Source organism: Topomyia yanbarensis, chromosome 3 (assembly GCF_030247195.1).
Source record: "Topomyia yanbarensis strain Yona2022 chromosome 3, ASM3024719v1, whole genome shotgun sequence".
In the NCBI taxonomy this organism is placed as follows: Eukaryota; Metazoa; Arthropoda; class Insecta; order Diptera; family Culicidae; genus Topomyia; species Topomyia yanbarensis.
This window is the reverse complement of record NC_080672.1, coordinates 373,106,234-373,133,311: the sequence shown is the minus strand read 5'-3', so window position 1 is coordinate 373,133,311 and position 27,078 is coordinate 373,106,234. Positions and strand designations below refer to the sequence as shown.

General features: G+C 36.8%; 1 protein-coding gene across 10 annotated transcripts in view; it reads right to left on the bottom strand.

Moving 5' to 3' along the window:
* Nucleotides 1–27,078, bottom strand: part of LOC131692520 (high affinity cAMP-specific and IBMX-insensitive 3',5'-cyclic phosphodiesterase 8) — a 591,531-nt gene that overhangs the window by 287,268 nt on the left and 277,185 nt on the right. The window contains exon 2 of one of the 10 annotated variants that reach the window (XM_058979627.1): nt 23,347–23,639. The exons of the other annotated variants lie outside the window; for them this stretch is intronic. Coding sequence (XP_058835610.1) covers nt 23,347–23,359 — 13 coding nt within the window. The 5' untranslated portion in view covers nt 23,360–23,639. The remainder of the gene's footprint in view (nt 1–23,346; nt 23,640–27,078) is intronic. 10 annotated transcript variants of the gene reach the window in all.

Here is a 27,078-nt window from a genome sequence, read left to right as displayed (position 1 = left end):
TAAGTGTAAGTGCTAGAAATCCAGAAATTCATGAGCTTAAAATGCATTAAAAACCTGTGTTTATACTCGTCAGTAACTGACATCAACTTACTGCCAGTTAGACGATTTACCCAAACTAATACCAAAATTAGCGTCAGTTAGATACTACATCCAAATAGTTCACACAACATGTGTGAACGCGCAAAGCAACTGGCTGGTACCGAGTGATGTCTCGGTTAGCCAAACAGGGAAACTCTGGGTCGCTGACGAGTATAGGGAAACGAACTGCCGTTTGGCCGCCTACGAGTATGCGATATTTTTTACTCAAAGGAAAGAATTGGATAAACCAATTCGCGCATTAGGTAACAAGATCTAACTTTGAAAAGGTGGATTTGAATGTTTCATGTTCCACTCTTCAGTAACTGACACCGACTTACTGCTAGTTAGATGATATACCCAAACCAATACCAACGGACGATGTGTGAACTGTTTGGATTTAGTGTTTAACTTGCGCCAATTTTGGTGTTAGTTTAGGTATATCGTCTAACTGGCAGCAAGTTGGTGTCAGTTACTGACGAGTGCATCACGAAACATTCAAATCCATCATTTTCTAAGTTATGTCTTGTTCCCTTATGCGCAAATTGGCTTATCCATTTTTGTTCCTTGGGGAAGTGAATTCCAGAATTCAATGGAGTAAGCATTACGCCCAAGTAACAATTGAAGTTTTATAGCACGCTGCTAGTGCAATATAAGTTTTATCAGTGGCTACAAAACTATCATAAAACCACAATTGTTACTAAGGCGTTGAATGCATAGTATTTGAGGAATTCTGGAGATCGGAAAAATACACACTTCACAAATTAAAAATTCAGTAATCAAAACAGCACTGGTTCCTTAAATACAATAAACCAGATATGAACAAGTCATCCAAACTAGGGATCCACTACTTCAAAACCAAAAATAGATTTATCCAAATGTTCAGATATTTAAAACTTTTTAAATCTATATTTTTTGGAAGGTCGCAAAATAAATAAAGGCTGTCGTTTAATGGCGTTAACTTTTGTTAAAATACTTTGACCAACAAATATATACTTTAACATTTGGTTACAATGGTTTCTGTAGAATAGTACAGATAAGAAAATCAAATCCCAGCACAGCCGCAAATATATGGCAACATTGTCTCTGAACCGCTCCTGTTAGAAGTACACATCCCACAATTCTGAGCTGGTGGCTGATGGTAAAGTGGCGAAAACAAAGCAACAAATTAAACCACTGCACTGTTGTGGGAGAACGTTGTGAAACACTTGCCATGCTGCAGTCCTGATTGTGCTGTGCACCAGGGAGTTCCCAACCGCGTAATAGCTATGCGGTCAATTAGGGTAAATTTCGTTTACTATCTGGCACAACCAGCCAGCAGAAGCACCGGGAGAGCGTGGGTGGGTGCAGAAGTTCAAATCTGGGCAGCTGTAAGCTTTGTAGTTTAGGGGAATTGTGGGAAAAACCGACACTGTGGGTAAAACCGACACCCCACAACTTTTCCTAGAAATCAAATTTTTATTCATTTCATAATGATACAATATTATTGGTACGTTTATTTAGAGCATTTGAAGAAAAATTGGATTTACGTTAGTGCGCCGAATGTCATAAAAATTAACAAAACATTCTACAGCAGCGTTCATACTCGTCTGGATGTAAAATTTCGTTGGTAGATTTTAAGGTTTTAACCGAACGAAAGCTTTTCAAATCACCCCATTTTTCAGTACCTATTATTATTGGCCTGTCCTATGATCAACTAGGTGCATTGAAGACGAGTTTGAAAAATTCAATATTTTTAATAGCTTTTATAAAAAAATGTGCGCTGTTGGGGTAAAACCGACACCCTATGGTTAGGGTAAAACCGACACCCTGTTAAGATGGTTGTGTATAGTTGCGATTCATTTCAAAATACTGGGGATCTTTGTGACACTTCAATTAGCCTATTAGAACACTATAGTATTAGCAGAAATACACAGAAATACTTTTATTGTGTTTATTTCTTGTAAGTCTCTTTAAAAATCAAAAATTGGAATTTTTGCTTATCTGATTCTAACGAAGCTTTTGCTATTTCTGCAAAAAGGTCATCAAACCGAATTTATAGTGTTCTCTTGGTTTGTCATAGACGAATTTTATCACAATGAGACAATGATCTTATGTATACTCCAATAGATCGTTGATGATCAGAGTCCGAAAAATCAAATCTGAAAAAGATAGTTTTACTAAGAAGTGTGTGTGTGTCACTTATAAGTGAATGAATCCAATTAGCAGAACGTAGAACACCTGAAAATCTTCTCTTATGAAATAAAATGACACTGGAGGTTACAATGATGTGCGCAAGGATTATTTGGAAATACTCATATCTATAAATAATCCTATAGCATAAAATACTCTTATTTATAGTACTACGCTTTCGAACTTTCTTCCCCTCACTACATGATGAAGCAATAAAAAGCACATATTTGCATCATACATACTCACACTTTATTAATCACGCATATATCTCATGTTTAATAAAGATAAAGATTTTAATAAAGTGGAGAGAAAATAAATTAAAGGGGGTGTCGATCTTACCCCTATGGGGTGTCGGTTTTACCCGCAGTGCTTACAAAAAGTCACTTTGTTTTCCAAGTTTTACAACCAATATTTTTTAATGAAATTAATTTTTTGAAGCGCTGAAAAAATTAAGTCTTGTTAAGAATTTTCTGATGAAGAATTCTGCTTAAAAATTATAATTTTATTGGTTTTGTGGCAACTTAGAAAAAGTGTTAAGCTTAAGGTGTCGGTTTTAACCATAATTCCCCTATGTCCTTTGTGCTGTGGCTTCCATCGAGCGAATGGGAAACTAACGTGATGTGCAGGGATGTCAAATTCATATATTTTTCTGTTCAAAGATTTCAAAGACCATAAATATGGAAAAATTGATTATTTTCGAAAAAACATTTTTTTAGATAATTTTATCACGGAAATTGATCGCGCTTGAGAAGCTACATTTCAGCGTGGCCACACTGGCGGTTGACACGTTCCTATCCGGATAGGGTTTTGCGATGTTACTACTGTGCGAGAGTAAACACCGCTCAAACCCATCCTAGACAGCAGACCGTGTCACCGAGAGAGTGGACAGATTCAATTTAACTCTCATCACTCAACTACTTTATCGTTGGCAAGGTAATTGGATTTTCTCCTTTGAATAGATAACTGTCGCCGGTGCAACTGCTGGGAAATATTCCTGCTGCTGGTCCTTTTGCTTCGCGATTGCATGCAACTGCTCCGAAGTGAAGGGATGTGATAGCTTCATTTTCCGAGGAATTTTCAATTCCGCCATGGAACACATTTTCATTTATTTTGTATGGTGCCACTTGCTGCTGGTCCTCTGGTATTACATTTTCACAGTCCACCACAGTGGGGGATAGAACCAGTTTATTTGTTTTATTTTTACTGCTCACATTGGTTTATAGTTTTCAATTTGTGATTTGATCAAGGACGAAATAAAAACTGCACAGGAGCAATCTCATACCGCTCTGGGAACCTATACAGGCAGTATTCTGAACGATCCAGCCACTTAAATTGTGATCCATTGTTTTTCTTTTTTTTATCTTAATTGAACCAATCAACTTTTCCATTTCCGCATTCCGGCGGTGGATGATTGGATCAAGTCGAGCAACAAAGTTTCATTCCAGCTGTCGGAAATTCTTTACAACCCGTGTCGGTTGGCTCGAGACCTTACAGACAGAACTCGACTGTATCAAAGTATCAACAATTAATTTAGAGCGCGTGTAAACTGGCAATTAACGCCTGTAGTGCGCGAGCCATAGAATATTTTACGGCCCCTCCACCTCCATAGACAGTCAGTCAGTCAGTCAGGCAGACAGTCCGTCCATCGTTGGCGTAAACAGCAATCATACGCATCGTAACCGTTGCAGTTGTTCTTTGAACAAATAGAAGCAGTTTCAAATATGAGTGGTTGGTACTTTCAGCGGTTTCTCAGGTTTGTAGTAATACACTCAAGTGGCTTTTTACAAGGGTTTTTTTTTCATTGTAGTTTCTTTTCGTTTCGCCTATTTTAACGACAACGAACATTTTTTTCGCGGTCTAGAATCTACGCAATGCGCATCTCTGCGCAAAAAGCGACTTCAGTGTAATTATATGTGTAGGAGTTATTTAATTGAAAAGATTACTTTAATTGATTGAAACGGGTTTTAAAGTGTCTATATCTTACGAAAGATTAAGGCTGTTTAAAAATTAATAAATTATAGATTAGTCCAAAGAAAAATTAGAATATGCCGCCACAGTGGAAAACGTTGATTCAAACGTATTGCATGCGGCTTCCAAGAATCACAAACTTAAACGAAAGAAGACGTTCTTCCATTAGCATGCTATTCGACAGTATGAGAGAGTTTTAATTTGTTCGGAATCTTTAAGGAAAGGAAAATACCTATTTAGCAAATTCCGCCGCGAAGTTTATCATTCTGGGATAATCATATTTTCCCACAGTTCACGTCACGAGAACAACTAGTTCTCGTGGAATTTGCATGCTCGGAATGGAAATACCCCTCCATGGGCGGGGTCGACTGCTTAAGTAATTTGCCACATTTTTAGTGGCAGAAGCACGTGCACCCCTTCAAAATCAACAGATATGTTGTTTTAATGATCTTTGTATTTCTCATAGAATCTCTTTGATTGTAAATAGTTTTAACAAAAGATCACGACCGGGAAGCTATTTTGGAGATTTTGAAGTCGGCTGTCATAGTCTTTGAAAACCAAAAAGGGGCTTCTTACAACCCGTCGTTTGGGCCTTTGTTGATGGCCTCTCTCAAGGGAAATAAAGTTATTGTTATTCCTCAAAAAGTCGCTGTCCGACCGTCCGGTGTCTGATTATGTTGTTCGATACATTAATCTGGACTGAATGCAAAACAAAACGGACATTGCATTGGATCCTTTATTTATTCGTTTATCTATCACATCCATATATGCAAATATGATTCACCCTGTAGATGGAAGGTGATAGCTTCAACGATCCTAGTCGCAATTTTCGTAATTTCTATTCACGTTATCGTGATATTTTAGTCATGAGTAGAGTGATTCATGTTCACGATTTTCATAATTTCTTTTCACGTTTTAGTGATATTTTATTCTACAGCTTACTTTCGAATTTGACACGCGGAGTAATGTGACTCATGTTCATGATATCAGCAGTTCATGGTATTCATAATTTCTCTTCGCCTTAACGCCATCTGTTATTTTTTGGGTACAGTAGGTTTTTTCACGCGGAGTAACTTGACAATATGAATTGGATCATAAAAGTGTGACTAATTCGCGGTATCTTATTCTGTGAATTATATCACGAACACGATTTGGTGTTCAGAGCAGTTTTCGTTTTCTGTTCATACATCACACTGAACCTTATCAAATGAATAACGATACTTGATGACCTAATAGTTTTCTTTTTTCTACTGCTCGTACCTATTACTGGGTACTAGCATCTGGACATTTCATGAAAAAGTGCATGGTACAAAAATGATTCCACGAAAAATATTCCAAATTTTGTGAAATAGTTCACGTGATAATTTCATTACCATGTTGCTTGAAATTAAAAAACGTTTTTAATCCACCTAACAGTGTGATGAGACATTTCTTATAACTCTTATCACTCTCTTCGGATATTATATCGTTTGAGAACATTTAGAACTTGATGCTTCGCGATGTTTTTGATAACACATACTACATGGGATAGTGGCACGACTCAGAGAATCGCTCAAATTAGCATAGGACAACATCAGTGCTAAAAATCTTAAACTAAATCAATGGAAAAGCGTAAAAATGGCCCATAAAATAAACATACAAACGCTAATGCTCTGTTAATAAAATATCTAAATTGTGGTGGGAAAACTGAATTTTCCTAAAGGGGTTATATATTGTACTGAGCCAAAAAATCGATTTTTTTAATCGATTTGAAGTTTATACTTTACTCAAATTTCCAACGCGACTGAGAACTAAGAAATCAACGCTTTTTCTTGAAAAGGGCGATACTAGCAGTGACACCATTCAAAGAAAATCAACAGTGAATATTTCCAGACTTGGTTTTATTTTCTATTTAAGAACTATTGTGTTTTTTACATCCTAGATTGCATGATTCAGTGATCGAAATCCAAAACTTCATAAAGTATTTGAAATTATTAAATTAAAATTTGTTTTTGCTATTGAAATTTACAAAATGGTAGTATCGCCCCTTTGGCGATTGTTTACTTTTTCGGTCCCACCTATCAGCATTAAAGTATCGCCCCTACGGTTTTTTACAATAACTACCGTTTTACACCACCGATTTCGTCCGTGTTTTTTCAATAGCGATCATTGTTACTATTTACAGCTGGTATCAGCTTGATAATCCTAAAAAAATACGAAAATAACAGTTTCGCCTCTAAACTGCTAGCAAAAAAAGTATTGCCCTGTTTGTTTGCATGGAGCGTGGAGGGCGAAACTTTAAATAAACAAACAAAAATACAGTTTTGCCCGTTGTATTTTTTGCTGTAGTTTAAGAAAGCAATATCGTAGAATCCAAATTTTTAGGTTAATTTGTTGCGTTTCAAAGCCCTCATTTGCATGTATGGAAAAAGCCTTATGTTTACATTTGTAAGTATCGCCCTTTTCACAAAAAAGCGTTGAAATTAAATCGCAGCTCCTGATATCACGCTATCTCTGAAGTGCATGCGTGCATAGTTCCAAATTTTACTTCGACATCGACTTTTTCTAAAGGTGACATCCCAGTAGTATACTTGATACTTTTGGGAAAATCATCATCATTACTGGAATTTTCATTTTCACGAATCTTTTCGATAACCTTCCGTCACTTGCGTTAATGCACTGGGTGCACAGTGCTCTGAAAATCTAGCGAAATCGTCTTAGGGTACCAGCAGGTCTAATTCAGAGCTATCTGCGCGGCGAGTTAAATCTGTAAAGAATACTAAAAATTAATTTCTATTCCATAATTTTCAGTTCAATAACTCGAGAGATTGTGCACACCGCAAGCCATGAAAAATAGACTACGTTGTAAAGCGATGGTCACTATTTATTAAAAAATCACAATTAAATAAAAAATAGAACTTTTAAAAAATTTCAAATAGTTTATAATTTCCACAAACTTTTTAGGAAAAATTGTTTAATAAGCTTTCGTAATATTGTGTAGGAAAAAAAGCTGAAAATTTCAGTATTTTCTCTATCTGCAACATATAAACCCTTAAGTATACCAATTAATTGGTATACGAATTGGAATAGGTTCGCCAAATTTTGGAAGAAGTCTATAAAATAACCCCTTGAAAGCTACCTAAAAATTGTTCTAGTTCAATGCAATAAAAAAATCCCCAAAAATGAAATGTAGCTATTAATGTGAAACACAGTGAATAATGCATACAATAAAGACCCATTTTTATGAATCTCATGGTGTATTTTAGGCTGACAAAATGGGGACATTGACTAAATCGGGCAATTTTTTTCTTTATAATAAATTGAAGCTGTTAAAATATTCTTCCCGTCCCTTGATGTAGTTTGATAACTATTTTTGATTATGATGAACTTTTTATTTTTGCATATTTCCATCTTCACGATAAGGAAAACATGCTCAAGAAAGGATTTACTCGAATTCAGTCTTGTTCGTCTGCTAAAGCCCATCAAACATATGTTCATATTTGGCTGATAAAATCAGGGTTTCAATGTGTTATAATAGATATTCAGCATTCGAAGAAGTTTCTTGTGAACGAATGTAGAACGACTTTGTTTCTACCTACTTGAAGTCAGCGGCGTAGCCAGAAATTCGGTTTGGTGGGGGTTTGGTGAAAATCGATCATACTGTTCAAACGGCATAATTCCGAAACCGTAATTTTTGAAGCTTTAAAATCAAGCAGAATTAATTTTTCAGAAAATAGTAACAGAGTTCGTGTCTTTAGCGAATTTGTTGAGACTTTATTGCAGTCATGAATTCTAACCTGAGAAAATTCACCATAAATACTTCTTGGACGATATACCGTCAAAATTATTTTATCAAATGAATTCGCTGTTTAACGTTTGTAAAACTCATCGAAGATACTAAACATCCGAAATTGGCGGTTTCAAAATGATGCTATCTTGACCTTAAATTACTGTTTTTAAACATTTGACCTATACATATAATTGGTCATACAACAAAAATCAAATGCTCATCAAAATCGATCAGGACCTGCTAGAGTCGAATGGAAATCGTCATTTTTCATAAATTTCTCTCTACATTCGGAAAGTGTTATCCTCGTTATAATCATAAAACGTTTTCGTCTCAACTCGACGAATTCCCAAAAAAAACCTGTCTTAATCCACCTAGTGGTGCAATTGTGCTTGTCTCATTTGTCCAGACTACGATTCCATGGCTGGTTATGTTCAATACAATGGTGGAAATGAATATTACATGTTCAGTACGATTTGCACATACATACAATGGATCGACAGCCACGATCTTGAGATACTATGTGATACTGAAACATCGCTTGAAACCAGCGGCGGATCATGGAGAAAGATCCGGGAGGTCCAGGTCCTGCCGAAAATTTTCAACTTGTTGAGAAATTTTAAACTAGTTTAAATTTTAAAGTAGCAACCCCTCACTGCAATTCAATTTTTGTCAAACATCTCAATGTTTCATGCATTTTAAAGTCATTTGGCATCCAAAATACAAATTTGATTTTGAAAAGTTTTCATTTCAGTTTATATGGGAATTTGCTGTGTGATTGCACTCTTCAACTCGTAGCTCCGGAACCGGAAGTCCAATCAATAAAAAATTCAATAGCAACCGATGGGAAGGTTGTACCTTTCATTTGAGACTAACTTTGTGCAAATCGGTCCAGCCATCTCTGAGAAACAGAGGTCACATTTTTTTCCACATACACACATACACACATACATACACACAGACATGTTCCGATCTCGACGAACTCAGTCGACTGGCATATGACACTCGGCTCTCCGGGTCGGGATTAGATTGACGAATTTTAGAGTGAATGAGAAAGGCAAAAACATTTTTAGCAAATGTTGAAAGTTATGCAATGTTTTGGTGAGCAGTTCTATGTTTCATAGACATTAAATCAATTTTAACTTCGCTTCCTATTAAATAAAGACCCTTATTACAGTACATCTCTACAAAAATGAGCTCAATTTGAAAATAAATCTGAGGATTATGATTGATTACAGAACTCTGGAATTTTCTATTGGAATGTTTTCAGGCAGGAATTTGATATTGATGCTATTAGACAACTGTGAAATCAAAACCAATAGATCAGTTACATATCAGGACCCTATTCCGACAATTTATCAAAGTCCTCATGACGTTTACAACAACAGGTTATCAATCTACGGATCAGATAATTGTTATTGTAATATTGAAATAAATCAGTCTGCATCAATAAATTTTCAACTTCAATCCAATATTTTTTTTTTGGGTGTGGTGGGGGGGGGGGGGTTGTATGGTGTTAAGCCCCAAAACCTTCTCTTGGCTACGCCGTTGCATGGAGTTATTTATTTCGCTTTTCATTTTCCGATATGTTTCAGATCGATCCGATGGTTATAAGTTAGCAAAATTGCAGTCAGAAGGTTCGCACAAATGAACATTTTTGTATTGATAAGTTATCAAGTTCCTTCCAGACAACTTGGAAGTGTTCGGTGATTATTTCTAGCGGTTGTAGATCGTAAAATGAAGTACAAAATTCGTTTTATCGAAATAATGTTTAGCTTATTTCAATGGATTATTACTATATTGAACAATAAATAGGCGACAAAGAGTAATCCACAAACAACAAGCCATAACTTTTAAAGTATTAAAAATAGATATTTAAAGTCTTTAGTAAAGTTATTCGCAAAAGTAAGAACTACAAATTTGCTGAAGACATCATTTCGATATAATCACTTCCAAGAAAATTTGTGAAAATATTTCACTCATAGGGGGATTAATCAGCAAAAGCACAATACCAAAAGAAAGGGCATATTACCTCCATTAAATTCTCCGAAGATACTATTGACCTATAATAAGCCGTTTTGGCGTTAATAATAGATTACATGTTTTTGGTCATATTTCTGGCAATGGGAAATGATAAAAATCTTTCGTCCGCATTTAATGTTAAATATCTCTTTTGATAATAGTCCGATTTCAACAATCTATAGCTTGTTCGAAAGGTATTCGTTAAATCTGTCTAAATATATATAAAATGTTAATATATATTGTCAATTTCGGCAGATAATTTAAAAAAAAACTGCAAAAAACGCCATTTTTACGCATTCAAACATTCATATCTTGGAAACTAAACATCAGAATCAAAAACAAATTAATAGCGTTCATACTGTTTTTTAGTTCTTTCATTTAAAATTGGTTTGGATAAGATCGGTTCAGCCATTGCTGAGAAACACGAATGAGAATTTGTCCGTTACATACACACACACAGACACACACACACACACACACACACACACACACACACACACACACACACACACACACACACATTGTCCCAAATCGTCGAGTTGAGTCGATTGGTATATAAGACTCGGCCCTCCGGGCCTCGGAAAAAATCTTGAAAGTTTGAGCGAATTCTATACATTTCTTTTATAAGAAATGTAAAAAAGAATATTAGGGTTATCTTCTAAATATTACCAGTAGGTACGCAAAATAAACCATGTACTGGGAATCATGAACCAGTTCACGAATACATGAATAATATTTCATGATTTTGTGAACTATTTTACGAGCACGTATGTTGGATCGTGTCTAATATATTAAAAATCATGAATTAGCTCACGAGGATTGAATAGATTCATGAACAAAATTTTGAGTTTCGTGAAATAGTTCACCAGAAAATATTCAGAATGTTTTGATTTTGTGAACTAGTGTTCCTAAATCTATGAATAACATGATGAGTCAACCTTTATATTTATGAACAATGTTCATAAAGATGTTCAGGTACAGAAACCGATTTAATAATGACGTGGCGAAAACCGTGACTGAAATGCACAAAACAAAAACAAATTTCTCCACTAATAAAAGCGTTATGCAGGCGTTACTGAAGGAAAATTGAACCTAATTATAAAACATGATTTTTCTTCATGGCCCTGTTTTCGAAACGTAAAAACGTGATTGTTTCAGAATTCATGGCACTTTATTCACGATTTTGGCAACATTTTTTTCCGTGTAGTGGTCACCCCGAGGACTGGCCAATATTCATCATTAGTTTCGAGCAATCGAAGGCTGTTTACGGTTATACGGATGCGGAGAATCTTATCCGCTTATAACGAGCGCTGAACTGGTACGAAGCCGTCAAAACCTTTCGTACATTGTATGGTCGGCCCGAACTACTTATCCGGTCTCTAATGGGAAAGATTCGCCAGTTACCGTTGCGCAGTGGTCGGAAACGCCAAAAACGTGAACTTAATTCATTAGAGGCCAAACCATCGAATAAATTCACAGGGTTTCTTTGGAGGAATTGTTTGTATGAATAATCCCTACAAATCTGATAACAATTGAAATTAAGCATGGATTACTATGATCGAACTAAAAAAATTAACTTTTTATACTGACGAAGTAGAAAGTTGGTGTCTTCGATAAAGTTTTAGAAATGCTCATAGTGAAGAATTTTGTTGAAGAACTTGAGCTTGTAGGACTAAAGGTTATCGATTTATAAGGCGTTTTCTATGGCAACCCCTTTAAATCTAGTTTTTTTAATATAACTTTTTTCATTGTGACTTTTCGTGCAAACTATGTTCAAGACAAATGTGTAGATATCAAAACTACATAATATTGTCGAAGACTGTATGTATTTTTACATTTTTTACACCAACTTCAACTACGTATAAGAACGAAAGGTGCAAACCAAAATGCACGAACAGGCACTTTTTCACTGTCTGAACTATGCACAATAAAGCTAAGAAGGCTTGGTGCGTGGCACTCTAGAACCCTATGAATAGGGCAAGCTTACGTTATCGCAGTGGTTTTCAACCTTTTTCGTTCCATGTACCCCTTTTCGAATATTGATCCCCATGATGTAACCTTTGCTGAAAATTGTTAACCATCATTACCCCGTCAGAAGAACATGATTTTCAATTGGGTGAAAACCATAATTTTACAACAAGAAACCTGTTCCTGAGCACTCTCAGTAAGCATCTCAACTTCTTACACACAAACAATATATGAAGACAAATATCCAAGAGAAAAATTAGTATAACAAGTTAAAATTTGTCCCGTATAATTCACCCCCTACAATAGTCTAATTTACCCCTGGGGGTAAATTCACCCCCGTGTTTTTTTACTTTTTCCATACAAAAATCAGCAAACAAATTTTTTATCGATTTTATCGTTAAATTTAGTAATTAATGATATAACATCCTTTTGTAAGCATTAAATTCATTATGACATGTCTATTTGAGTATATATTAGTTTGGGATCTCCAATGATATTAAAAACTTCACAGACGGCGCCGGTGGTTGAGTGGTAAGCGTGATCGCCACTCATTCCAATTTACCTGGGTTCAATTCCAGCCGAGGTCATTGAGATTTTTCTGAGGTGAAAAAAATCTGTGGTCACGTCTTCCTTTGGAAGGTAAGTAAACCCGTTGGTCCCCGGTGTCCAGATAATGAAGTCACCTCTCTGGCGTCGGTAAAGAAGAAGTGATCCAGCTTCTATAGTCTTACTAACAAAAATATCCTCCTCCTGTAATACTTGTGGAGTGCGCAGTAGTATATACGGCCTCTAGCAAATGCAAGTATCGGACTAACCATTCCTTCCCTTTCCTTCCGCGATCTATGTTCGGGTCTGGCCGGCGCCGGTATTGATCAATACTTTAGGATTACCAGAAGTTGCACATTGAAAGATGTTTCGCTATTCCCAAGCATACTTATCTACTTATTCTCTGTGCAACTTCAGCTAGTCCAGATCGATAACGGAGTAGCAGCCAGGGGAGGGGGGGGGGAGGGGGGGTCGCACAAACTCTAGCTCCAATGATATTAAAAACTTCACATTTTTGCTCCCACGTTTATAACAACTGAAATATTCAGGTATAAGTGAAAATAATACTTGTAATTGAATATCAAATCAAGAATGTCAAAAATTCGGGCAAAAAAACTTTAAATTTTTTTTTTTCTGATCTTTGTATGGAAAAGGTAAAAAAACATATTCATAGGGTTCTAGAGTGCTACGCACCAAACCTTCTTAGCTTTATTGTGCATAGTTTAGACAGTTAATAAGTGCCTGTTCGTGCTTTTTGGTTTGCACCTTTCTTTCTTATACGTAGTTGAAGTTGGTGAAAAAAAAAATGTAAAAATCTTCAATAACTTCGAAATACAGTCTTCGACAATATTATGTAGTTTTGATATCTTGAACATAGTTTGCACGAAAAGTCACAATGAAAAAAGTTATATTAAAAAACTAGATTTAAAGGGGTTGCCATAGAAAACGCCTTATAAATCGATAACCTTTAGTCATACAAGCTCAAGTTCTTCAACAAAATTCTTCACTATGAGCATTTCTAAAACTTTATCGAAGACACCAACTTTCTACCTCGTCAGTATAAAAAGTTAATTTTTTCCGGGACCACTAAGACTTGAGGGGGTTGTATTCAAAGGCCGATTTTCAACGGTTAAGCTGGTGACCTTCGGAAATTGTATGTCCGGGCTTGTCAACCATTGTCCCATTCGAGCTGCCACGTTTCGGAATATCGCTTAGGCTAGATAAGCAGACGCCGAAAGAAGAAGCCTGCGTTCCCACACATTCATCGGAACCAATGCCAATAGGTCCCTGCGTCCCTCTGGACGGGTAAGCACGTGCTGGAAAAGGCCATGTTCGACATGCAAAGTTATCGCAAATCGGAGTGTAGAAAAATAAGCTGCAAAAAAGTCTTTGCAGAACTTGTATGAACAACCACAGAAAATGGCATTGCAAATCGTGGAGAGGATGCCAGATAGATGGCAGCCGCGATAGACATCACACTCTTCTTCATCGGCCGGAGCGAAAGCCAGTGTTCGTTGTTTCGTATAATCCCAGTTGTGCTGTTCGGCAAAGGCGCCATTCAAAAAATTTTCACCTTTATTGATGAAGGTTCATCGGTAGCTGTTAGGAGTTAATGAGGTATCAGAGTCCCTTACCTTGCAATGGACTGGCAATATGACAAGACCGGAGCCTAGATCCCAGCAAGTGAAGTTGCGGGCGTGGGCAGTACTGCACGACTATTTAAGCCCGCAAAGTAAGGCAGCTCGTTCTTCAGAAGTAGACAATCCGGCACCGAAATCTTGCGAAACAATTTCATTTTATTTTTACTTATTGTAAAAAAAATTAAAAGACCCACGGCTCAGTTGTGCTAACGCATTGAGCCGTTTCAAATAAAAAAAAATGCGGGGGCTCCGCTGGAAGAATACGGCAGAGGTTAAACCGAAGCTATTAATTGGATTAGCTAATCTGCGTCTTACTGTTCCAATAAAACTGCGCGAAGAAAGAAGCAATGAACCGATCGCGGACTAGGCAGGAGCATGTACGATTGCTTTAGCAGCCACCCAATATAAAGGGCGCTTGTAAATTTACACGTCGGCGCAATCTCCAATCCTGAACGCTTGCTAAATGTTGTTCGTCGTTTACATGCACCGGAGAGGAAGCTCCATAAAAATCCAGAACTGAAGCAGTAAGCGAACGCATTAATTGTAGAGTACGAGGTGAAAAGTTTGCCCACAGAGTAACCGATGCTGATCTACAGTGTGTAAAAGCTGATCGCGTTTTGTATCGTCCACTAGGAATTGTGCTACATCCAAAGAAATCTGGGGAAGGTTATGCTTATATGGGACGCTGCGACCAAGGTAGATAGGGTTTCATTCAATACTAACATTTTGAAAAGGCCTAATCTGCTTCCGCCACTTTCGACTGCTCTCAGCCGTTTTCGTCAATTCCCGATAGCCGTGTGTGGTGACATAACAGATCCATCAAATTAGGACCTTTGAATCTGATCGTCAGTCGCAACGTTTTCTGTGGCGTGAAAATTCTTTTCTGCATCCTACGACCTTCGTTATGGATGTGGCCAGCTTTGGATGAACCTGCTAAGGGACCTTTCATAAATTACATAACGCAAAAATTGCTTAAAATTGACTCTCCCCTCCCCCCATGTAACAAATTGTCACAAATTTCTTTATCCCCCCCCCCCCTATTACGTAACAAATTCCTTGAAAAACATTTTTTTTCGGTGAAAACATGTTACGTAACGATCTAGCTTACTCCTCCTCCCCCCTATGTCACAATATGTAACAACTTGTCGAACCCCCTCCCCCCTAAAAGCGTTACGTAATTTATGAATGGTCCCTAATTTGCATCGGCCCAATACGTTGAAAATTAGAAGGCAAATTTAAGAGTTTGCAGGCAAATATCCTCGGTTAGCTGAAGTTATTGTGAAGTGCCATTACGTTGATGACCTGCTAGATAGTTTTTGAACGACTCAACAGGCGGTAAACGTGATCAACGAAGTTAAACTTGTGCGGTTGGTTCAAAATTAAGAACTTTCTGTCCAACAGAATAGAGACGAATGTTCTCATGAAGCAATTAAAGACCTCGCTATAGAACGCGAAGGAATTACAGAATCTGTTGTGGGAATGAAGTGGATACCAACTGAAGGCATGTTCAAGTGTCCGGAACGATTTGCAGTCGATTCTCGAAAGTGGCAATGTACCAACGAAACGTTAAGTGCTGAAGGTGGTCATGAGCCTTTTCGATCCACTCAATTTGTTCTTTCTAGTTTACGGTAAAAATCTCATCCAAAACTGTCGGACATCTGGATTAGGATGACCCCATAGGAGACGAACTCTGTGAACGCTGGATACGGTGCACAAAATTCTTTCCACAACTGGAAACCCTCCGTATCGACAATGGTACTTTCAATCTCCATATCCGAAGGACTTCAAGTTCATATGTTTGTGGACACAAGCGAAGCTGGATACAACTATGTGGCATATTTCCGCTTGCCGGTGGCACAGGGATTCCGGGTTCCGTTGATAGCCGCCAAAAAGAAGCTGGCCCCGCTCAAAGCTCTGTCCATTCCAAAACTGGAACTGAAGGTCGCTGTCTTCGGAGTCCGACTACTGGACTCAATACCCAAATCTCACATTCTTCCAATATCAAAACTATTTTTTCTGGACAGACTCGACTACGTTGTTGGCATGGAACCAGTCAGATCATTGCAAATACCAAAAGTTTGTGGCCATTCGTGTTAGCAAGATCCTCACGACGAGCGATCTGAGAGAGTGTAGAAAACGAAATATCGAGGACGACGCTACAAGTTGGAACTCCTGGCCGAATCTGAACTCCAACAGTCCGTGGTTCAGTGGACGAAGCCTTCCTCGGGATGCCGAAGAACAATGGCCCTTTGTACGACGATTCGCGACTGTCCTGGAGGAAAACCATCCAGTACAGGTGCATACTACCCCCATATTATTAGTCGACGTTAAACGTCATTCGATTCATCCGGAACCTTCGTCGAACTCAGGCTGGCGTAGTACCAGAGCGGATAGTTCTCACGCAGGACGAACTCAAGGCTGCCGAGGAAGTACTCTGGAAGATGGCGCAGTCAGAAGCTTTCTCGACTGAATCTGAATCTCTGATACACTGGTCGTTTCGCAAATCGGAGGATTTAAACAAGGTCCATAATACTCATTTTGGGTTTCGCGATTATAAGTCAACGTGTTTGGTATTTTCTAGTTGCTGTACAATAAGTTCTGATTGTGAAATGACCTTACACTCACATGTAGTTTTCCTTTTAAAATTTTCAATGTAAGAATTCCTCCTTGCGATGAATTTCTGTCTGGCTGGAGGGGGCTACAACTTGAAGAATACGTGGTTTGTTATACTGACGGTTCTTTGATTGAGGGTCGAGCCAGTGCTGATGTCTATTGTCGTGAAATGAGATTAAACCAACCCTATTCGCTTGGTAGATACTGTACCGTAATCCAAGCAGAAATCTACGCGATTCTATGTGGCGTACTAGGGTAGACGTGCCCTTATTCATCTCATTAGTCACGATGTCACACTATTTCACTGATAACTCAGCCCTCACTGGTTGAATTGCTCTTAAATAGGCATCAACATCTTTGCTTCGTTCTTAAGAAGCAGATCAGTAAAAAATCTGGCTTGGAAAATGTAAAATACTCGCGTTAGAGCGAAGCGAAAAGTCGAGTACAACGCACCCTTATTCATCCTACCATTTGAGCTAATGCGTTGAATAGAGATAGCAGACACTGCTCTAACTAATGTGTTCAAATGGGTGGGATGAATAGAGGTGCTAAGATGAATTAGGGCACAGTAACCCTATAGGCACTTCAGCATGGAATTTGCGTTAAAAGAATTTATTTTTGAACTGACAGTCAGGCTGCCCTAAGACCACGTAATTTGGCGGATTCGAGATAGAAATTAGTAATCGCATGTCGAACTCAATGCAAAGAAGATAGTATTAAAAACGCTATTTACCTTTCATGGGTACCCGATCATTCTGGCATTACTGGAAATGAATGGGCGGACGAATTGGCTAGAGCTTAACCCCAAGGGCCATTCGTCTTTGTTGGGAAAAATGTACAATTGAAGGAAATAATAAATTACAATTAATAAAAAATAATAGACAAAAAATCAAATATTATTGCTGCCATCTATTGTGAGCGCACTACTTTCCGTTTCTTGTATTAATATTCTTTTTTGATGTTGAGCAATGGTCAGGTTCATCCTTTGCCGCTTGCTGATCATTCCGTCTACCTGCTCCCTCGTTTGTGTTGGCGTCCATGTCGTCGGCGCTAGAGTAGCTTTGATTTTCGCTGTTAGATGTTTGGTGCTTTTTGTGTTTTCGAGTGACTTTGGTATAGTGGTCTTTTTTCTGGTTTTTTCCCTGGGTATGTTAACTATTGGCTTGAGGAATATTGTTTGCCTGGCGTTTATTTTTTGGTTGGCTGTCTGGTGTATCAGCATCAGATGTCAAAAGCTGTTTGGTGGTGTTGGTTGTAGTAGATGAGTTTTTTTAGTTGTTTCGGCGTGTGGCTTACTGTAGTGTGCCGCTTTTACAGATCCTACATATGAGCATTTGCCAAGGGTGTGTGCATAGGGTTCTTTGTATGTAGTTAACACCTTAGGATGATCTTGAGCTTGAGCTTGTGCGACCACCCCTGGCTGCTACTCCGTTATCGATCGGGACTAGCTGAAGTTGCACAGGGAATCAGTAGATAATTATGCTTGGGATTAGCGAAACATCTTTCAATGTGCAACGCCTGGTAATCCTAAAGTGTTTCTGATCAATACCGACGCCGGCCAGGCCCGAACGTAGATCACGGAAGGAAAGGGAAGGAAGTGTTAGTCCGATACCTGCTTTTGCTAGAGGCCGTATATACTACTGCGCACTCCACAAGTATCACGGGAGGAGGATATATTTTTGTTAGTAGAGTATAGAAGTTGGATATACTTCTTCTTTACCGACGCCAGAGAGGTGACTTCACTTTCTGGACTAGATATCGATCCACCAATTTTCATGGACCGGGGACCAACGGCTCTACTTCCCTTCCGAAGGAAGACGTGACCACAGATTTTTTCCCCTCAGAAAAATCTCAACGACCTCGGCTGGAATTGAACCCAGGCCAACTGGAATGAGTGGCGGTTACGCTTACCACTCAACCACCGGATCCGTCTATTAACACCTTAGGATGATCTGTCCTCGAAAGTCAAGTAAGACGGTATTCCACGAATATACGTCCGAAAATATTTAAAATCGTTACCGACCTTCTTAGATTCGTATAAAACTTTACACGTTTCAGCGGCATGGAAGACTAAACATTATTCACAATCAGTAAGATTAATTTGACTCAAGAGCAATTTTTTAAAAGGGCGTAGACATTTATACGTGCCATAATTTAAAAGTTCAATTACTGTATTTTATACAGCAAAACTTTCTGAGAATGAGTTACAGAGAATGAACATTTCTTTACGAAAATATATACGCTGAAAAAAATGTTGTATTTTTTTTTACAAAAGCAAAAATTTGTGCTAAAAATGTAAATTGTAAAAACCCATTTCTCTAATCTATCTATCTATCTTTCTATCTATCTATCTATTTATCTATCCATCTATCTATCTATCTATCTATCTATCTATCTATCTATCTATCTATCTATCTATCTATCTATCTATCTATCTATCTATCTATCTATCTATCTATCTATCTATCTATCTATCTATCTATCTATCTATATATATAAAAGTCAATGTTTGTATGTATATGATTTATAGAATCCCAAACGCCTTGACCGATTCCCGTAAAAATTTGTACATTGTAGGCATTTGTTATGGAGTGTGTTTGTGTGCTATTGGTTGGTGATTATCTGTCCGCCAGATGCCGCTTCGGAACAAATTGTGTTTTCCTCCTATTTCGTTGAAAGTCGCAGCAACGCGCGATAGGTATTAGCTAGTTTTATATATTTTTTCAACAAAATATATAAAGAGAAAAGAATTATTTGAATGTGATTGTATGATGGAAAACTTGTCGGTAAAAAAGTGTTTCTAACAACAACTTTTTACATGTTTTTAAATTTCATACTAATTGACACACAAAACTGTAATTTTATTACAGAATATAATTCTTAGTATCATTTTAAATCCAAATTCTTTCAACAAATATCTCCCAAAAATACGATAGTTTTCGAGATATTTGGAATTTTGCTCCAACAAAGACAATTAACTCGTGTGATTATGTCCTTCTTGAAAGTTATTCGCGTTACCCCATCATACAATGTCAAAAATCTAATGTTTATCATTTTAAAGACGTAAAAGAAACGCTTTCAGTATATTTGGATCATTTGAAAGCTACATAAAAACAACCAAAATATGATCGAACTATTTGGTTTAATCATCAGACCCTCTGGTTGAATAGTATTTTGATTCATTTCGTATAGCTTTCAAATGGTTTGCAATATCGCCTTGATGTCAAAAAGGAAGTTACAGAAATATTATGGGCCTTTTGAAAACCCTAATGTTGTTTATGGAGAAACGCGAATAACTTTTGAAAAGGTCGTAATAAAACAAAAGAATAGCGCTGTTAAAACAAAATTTAAACTGTCTCGAGAACTACTACATTTCAGAAAATCTTAATTATGAGCATTTTGATTTAAAATGGCGCTTAGAATCATATTCAAAAAGAAAATTGTAATTTTGTATGCAAATAGTGTGAATTAAAAAAACATTACAAAAGTTGTTGATAAGAAAACTTTTTTATTGAAAGCTTCTCCATGATCCAAATACACTGAAAAAGTTTTTTTAACATCTTTAATTCGATAAAAATTATGATGGGGTAAAGCGAATAACTTTTAAAAAGGGCATAATCAGTCGAATTGACTGTTTTTGTTGAAACAAAATTCCAAATATAATAACAAATTTTGGAAAATTTGTGTTAAATTTCTTTTTATTTAAAATGATACTAAGAATTATATTCTGTAATAAAATTATAGTTTAGTATGTAAATTAGTATGAAATTTAACAACATATATAAAATTATTGTTAGAAAAACTTTTTTACCGATAGATTCTCCATCATACAATTACAATCAATATGTTTCTTTTCTCATTAGGTTTTTGTTGACAAAATAAAAAATTAGAAAAAATAGGTTTTTTTCAATAAAATTTTTTAACACAAGTTTTTGTTACTGTGAAAAATGACACATTTTTTTCAGTGCATATTTTTTTCGTACATAAATATTCATCTCTTGCAACTCCTTCTCAGAAAGTTTTGCTGTATAAAATACAGTAAAAGAACAAAAAAAAATATTAAAATTAATGCACGTAGAAATGTTTACGACCTTTTGAGAAATTGCTCTTGTATCAAAATATTGCAATTGTCAGAGAATATCATGGAGATTCATAAATCGAACACAACTTCAAAGTTTCACTCGAATCGACGATGGTCATATTTTGTGGTCGGCCGGTTTCTCATGGAATCCCTCTATAGGTTTACTTAGCCTTTAGCCACATTCACATCTCCCGAACACCGTTGAGAATGCCATGGAAAAAGTTTCTCCAAGTGTCGTTTGTGACGGATTCCACTTCTCCACACTTCATACATGAATCTTTTAATATAATGAGGTGCCAAATCGTGTAAGCGAGTTTCCGTCAGATCAAGATCCATATACACGGGCACCTTGGTTTTGACGTTTGCATATTCAACGTCGCTTTGCATGTTGTTCTTTGCTACAAAGCTTTCTGTCTCGACTAAGGAGTTGAACTTTATTAGAAGGGGACGGCGGTGGGGTGTTCTGAACAAAGTTTTGTTTTCGGGCAAAACTACAATAAACATTGATCCATTTTCAATATTTGAACTGGAATTTGTAAAGGACATCTTAATACACCCACAGGCTGAAACAAATTAAAATCATCGTTGTGAACCCTCGCAAAAGTAGGAGAAATATAATATTTTTGCGGTTAATTTTTATTAGGGCTATAGAATTTTAAGATATTTCTAAGCTAATGGTGATATGAAAAAATGATATGATTCGCAATAAACAGATGACAACATGAATCGCGCCAAGCCACCTAAATTCGCAGGTGCGGTACGGGGTGATCAAGAACATAAGTTAATGCAACATTTGCCAATGAGAAAGTGTCGCCATGACAATAGAAACATTTAACAGTAGCTACCACATTTTTATAATTTTTGGTTTATCGGGTATTAACAGTGTTCACAACTCCCCACCGTTACTTACTACTTGTCTCGTATGATGTAGCTGTATGTGTGAAACTTCTGTAAGAGCATGTTCCATTGTCGCCTTGATCAACTGTTTCACCAACATGTCTCAAACCCCAATTTTCACAGCATTTCTAATGCGCGGAATTTTGGAAAGGAATAAATTAAGCCGTACAAAAAGAAAGATGACAGTTAAACCCACAACATGCTGTTAAAACCTTCACAAATACATGCGCATGACGCAAATGTATGTGGATAGCGTGTTTCCTATACAGTCCTTACACCGGAAAAGCTATTTTCAAAGTGGGTTTCAAAAAGAAACAAAAATCTAAATTCGAAATGAATCACTTTATTTGGCAAGCAATTTGCACCTGCAATAACACGTTTCCTAGTTTTTACGTAAGTTATGTTTTTCTTTTTTTCAAGATCGTCCAACAGAAAATATACGAAAATTCAGCTTTTTATTGGATATACTCAGAAAAAATTATATCCGCAAGTAAGTCCCGGATTCTGATGAGACTAAGTCCATATTCATATTAGCAACACGCGCATCTATACAATTTTGGGAACTCTACTTGTCAGACGATGATGTGACGTGATTCCGTTGTCAGAATCTGCCCAACATCATGTCAGACACCGTGGGAACGTAATACGTAGTGTCAGAGTTGAATGACCGCTGAGTTGTGGAGTCTTGTATGACGACAGCCGCTCACATGAAATCCATATACGGTAACAATTTCAAGTGATTTTTCGTGATTTGTTTACCAGACAAGTGACATTTTATCGATCCTGAATGACTCTATACGCAGTGGAATGAGTTATGAGGAACTATGTTCACAAAGGCTAAAGAATAAACTAGATTTATACAGCTATCAGCGAAAATCGAAACGAAGTCTTTACTCGTTCCACTTTATGGTTGGCTTTCCCCATTCCTACATCGCAGAAGAGGGTATCGATAGTAATTGCTCCAATTGAGTGGAGTAAGTGGCGACATTACCCAACAGTTAGTCATTTGTATTGGTGCATTTAGCCCACCAAGAACACCATTAATTCGTGAGAAACTGCTTTCCACACGGGTTATATCCACCGAGAGCCAGTAATAGCTTTTCGAATGACGCTTCTGGGGCCGCGCTTATCATCGATCGACGACTGCGTGTTAATGAGCTAAATACCAAAGCCCGGCGATGGCGATGATGATAATAATGATGAGTGATGACGATGATAATTGATAAGATATCCACAACCGATCAGATAAACCACTTAACATGAATGGCGGAACTATGCAGTAAATGGAATTTCGATGTTCCGTCTACTTCTACCAGTTGGAAAAAAAGGGTCAAAACAGTTGAATAAATAAATAACGACAGCTGGTTGGCGGATCCCGATCGGTTTTATCAATTGGAGCAAGGACGCTTAGCGCTCGCTGTGCGGAATGAATGTGTCCTTCCGGTATGCTTCCTCCGCGTCCGTTTTCCGGAAATTGAGTAGGTACATATTCAAATGAAAACCCCGATCCGGCATTCACAGAAGAGACAACATAACGGAAGAAGAAGCTATAGTTCAATGGGATCGTTAAGGGGGAATGTAAGAGGTAAGCTACTCACGGTTGTATTCCATTTCCCTTCACTCCATTCAGTTCGGCAGCACGACTGGATTGAAATAAGAAAAAAAAACGCTCAGCTAACTACGTCACTACACGGGGATTGTAATCGTGAAGGGTTCTCGTTTAGGGTAGTTCACCTTCGGTTGAATTGATCACTTATTTAATGAACTTGTTCAGGTTAGCACCATTGCAGCAGATTATTTACATCACCAGGATAAAATTAGTCTTACGAGAGCTTTTTCAGAATGTATTACTCGTTGGCTGAACTTTTAGCTATTGTTTCCGTTTTATTCCCTGTAGGAAGCAATTTATCATTGTAACTTGTCATATACGAGAGCAGAAATTAGGTCAGTTATGCGAGCGCTGGTAAATAGGATAAATGGTGCCTTTCGAATGAAAAAAGTGCTTTTCTCTACATAACGCTGATTTTTTAGGTCGCTTGATAATGTAAGTTGGTTGGACTAGTTGCATTTCGCGATAGGTGAATATGTTAAATTGTTTGACAACAGTTGACTTTAAATTAATGGCTTTTAGAACACAACGAAGCCCCACGAGGCGATTGACCGACTGACACGATTAGAATCAATAGTAATAATGAATCAATCAATCAATTTTACTGCATCGATAACGTTCACTGACGACGTGGGAAAAGTCACACATGTTACCAGTTTCACCGGTATTTTCCAACTGCGGCACGACGTAGCTAGCCAAAATGCGTTGATGTTGTCACTTTTTACGAGTTTTATTGAACAAAACTGGCCAATAAAGTGAATTAAAAACTGTGCAAAATATTTCTTCCAAAAGGGGAAAAATTGGAATCGGGTGCTTTGAGGTCGACCGATTAATTAACCGACTAAGTTTGGTTTTGTGGGTGAATTATTTTCGTCTGCATATTAATCGTCAGATTCAATCTGTTTAATTCTGGCTGCAGTTTGAAGCTACAAGAAATAGTTGTCAAAATTCACTCATTAAGCCAATCGTTTTCAAACTTTCAGGGAATAAAATGAAACACGTTGTTAAACCTTTTCCGTGTTTGTTTTATTCAATTTCGTAGACATATCCAAATGCTACGTACTTCCTCTTAACACAGCTCATTTGGTCTTGTACAACGTTTGATTGAATTTGTTTTTGTGTGGGAATCCATTTTTCTCATTTCTTCTTCGAATTTTCCAGCATTTCTCATTTGACCGCAATTCCGGTGCGTTCAGGGGATAAAGATCTTTGGCACGAAATTGGCCTCCTTAGTCTTGTGCCTATCAGGAGGCATTCTTTCAAGTATACACTCCCATATATACCAATACGGTTGTCACGAAGGAGATACTCCGCTTTCAACATGTGCAAATTTCCTGCCAAATAATGTATTTTTGACGAACTTACACATCTCTTACTTTCTAAATTACTCGGGGGCGTCAAATTTATGACGAACAGTGGAGAAAAGGACCCCCGGAAGCTCTGGAACTCTGATTTCACATTAGTTTCGTCATTCATGGCGAGACAAAGCGGTTTCATCAATAACTGAGTGTAGAGCTGTGATTTCCCCACTGCATTCTGCCTTTCACCGCGATTCGGGGGTACCAGAAAAGGTGTTTTTTATGTAAAAACATCTGAAAAATTAATTGTTTGCATTTACAATAACCACACGGTACGATATCATGCTCGTTTGCCCCAATTCCGCTTTTTATTTATATTAAATGCTAAAAAAAGTCCAGAAAATCGATTGATTATAATTATATTTCGAGAAAAACGATTTTTAAAGTTTAAACTGATGCGCCTATCTATTCTGTATTAATCTCTCAAATATTACGAAGATCGGTTAACTGTGTTGCGAGTTTTTACTAAAAATGTAAACAAAAGTCGCACTCACACGTGTCATAGGAGTGAATTGATGACAAAATTTGTATGGCATGTCATAATCGTGCATGGAAAATTTTCCATAAAAAACATCAATTACACTAGTTTACAAAATAAAAATAAAAATCTGAACCAATATTCGAACACCATTTGTAATTTAAAATTGCGTGCTGAATCCGAAAATGAGGTCCAAAAAATTTACAGTAGAACAGTTTTCGAGTTACAGTGAAAAAATGGATTTTACCTTTAAAATTAAAAGTACGTTCAGTAAAAACCAAATATCTTCGGTTGTAGTGCATCGATATGAAGTATTATTATGTTGATCTAAAGGTAACTGAATGTACTTTCGATCGTTAGAACATTTTGTTTTAGTGCGACTACTGGTTCTGACGTTATTTACGAATCTATTGAACTTTTTCTTAATTTTTCGTCGTTTTTTGAACAAAAATGAGCGTGTGGTCAATATTTTCGGCTAGATAAAATAATCTCAAAATTTGTATTTTTATGGGAAATTGAAGCCTGCTAATAACCAATGAAAATAAGCACTTGTTAGTTTAAATCCGATGAAAATTGCGAAAGTTATTCATTTTTTTGTAAAATGCCAACTTTGTGTTTTTCTGGGTCAACTTATTGAACCATCTCGATTCCAATTTTTTCTAGGGCTTGTTTAATAATATATAAGCGACTTTCTGTTAGAATTCTGTTAAACAAGTAAATGGAGGAATTCTGAAAAAAATTATGTGGGGTAATATTCGAACTCGTTTATCCAAATGATTAAGGACTTCTGATAACAATAATTTCAGGCTTAATGAAATTATAAGTCATCGAATGTTTGGTATGCAATACTGCGGGTAATATTTACAAGTGTATTACATAAAATAACGCTCTTATGATACAAAATTCGTTGTAAACTAAACCCATCATAAAACTCGTATTTTGAACGCTAGCTGCTCAACTGTGTTTTGTACAATGTTAATACAAACTACACGAATCCGTCGATATATGTGATAATACGTCAAGTATTATAAAATTAATAATTTGTAAAACTTTTAATTTGTGTTCCAGTTCGTGTTTTGAAACTATGTAGGACATCGAACAAGACTTATTTTAGGTTTAAAATCTCAAAATCTGAACTTAACAATGATTTGAAGAACGTAGAATATTTTGTAATTGCACTTAGATGTTTTGCGAAATATATTGTAGTATGTTGAAGTTTTGTGACCCAGTACAGTAAAATCGGTACATCATAGAAGCCAATATGAATCCAATATAATTTCAAATTATAAACTTCTAGACGTTTAAATAACGTAAAATAGGTTGTTAGTAGAACAAAACGTGACGAAATAGATGTTAAGTCATCATTCGTGAAGTGGATTTTAGTGGATGTTTCACCCATTTTTATCAGGCCGTCGGTGTAGTGCTGACAAAATGGGAACAGTGATAATATCGAGATATATTTTTTCTTTTTTTTTCAATAAGCCCAAGCTGCCAAAATTCTTTGGTCTTTAGACATAGTCTCATAACCCTTTCTGATTTTTTAGTATTCATTTCGAAAATAGTTTTTTTTTGCATTTTTTTGTATCCTTCAAATATGGAAAATATGCTCAACAAAGATATTGATCGATTTCGGCTTAGTTCGTTTGCTAGAGCGCATCGAATATATTGCTTCATGGGGCTGATAAAATCGAACTAAAAAACTGTACATGTTGGAAACGGTTTAGTAATAGTGTCGGTAACCTTAACATTGGTATTTTTTTCGGTTGGGCTTAACAAGTAAATGGAGAAAATTGATGTTTGGAACCCTGACAATATAGTTATTTTTGGAACCGGCTTGACAAGGGATTGACGGAAACCAATCAGTGACGTCATTTTGAAGGCCAAG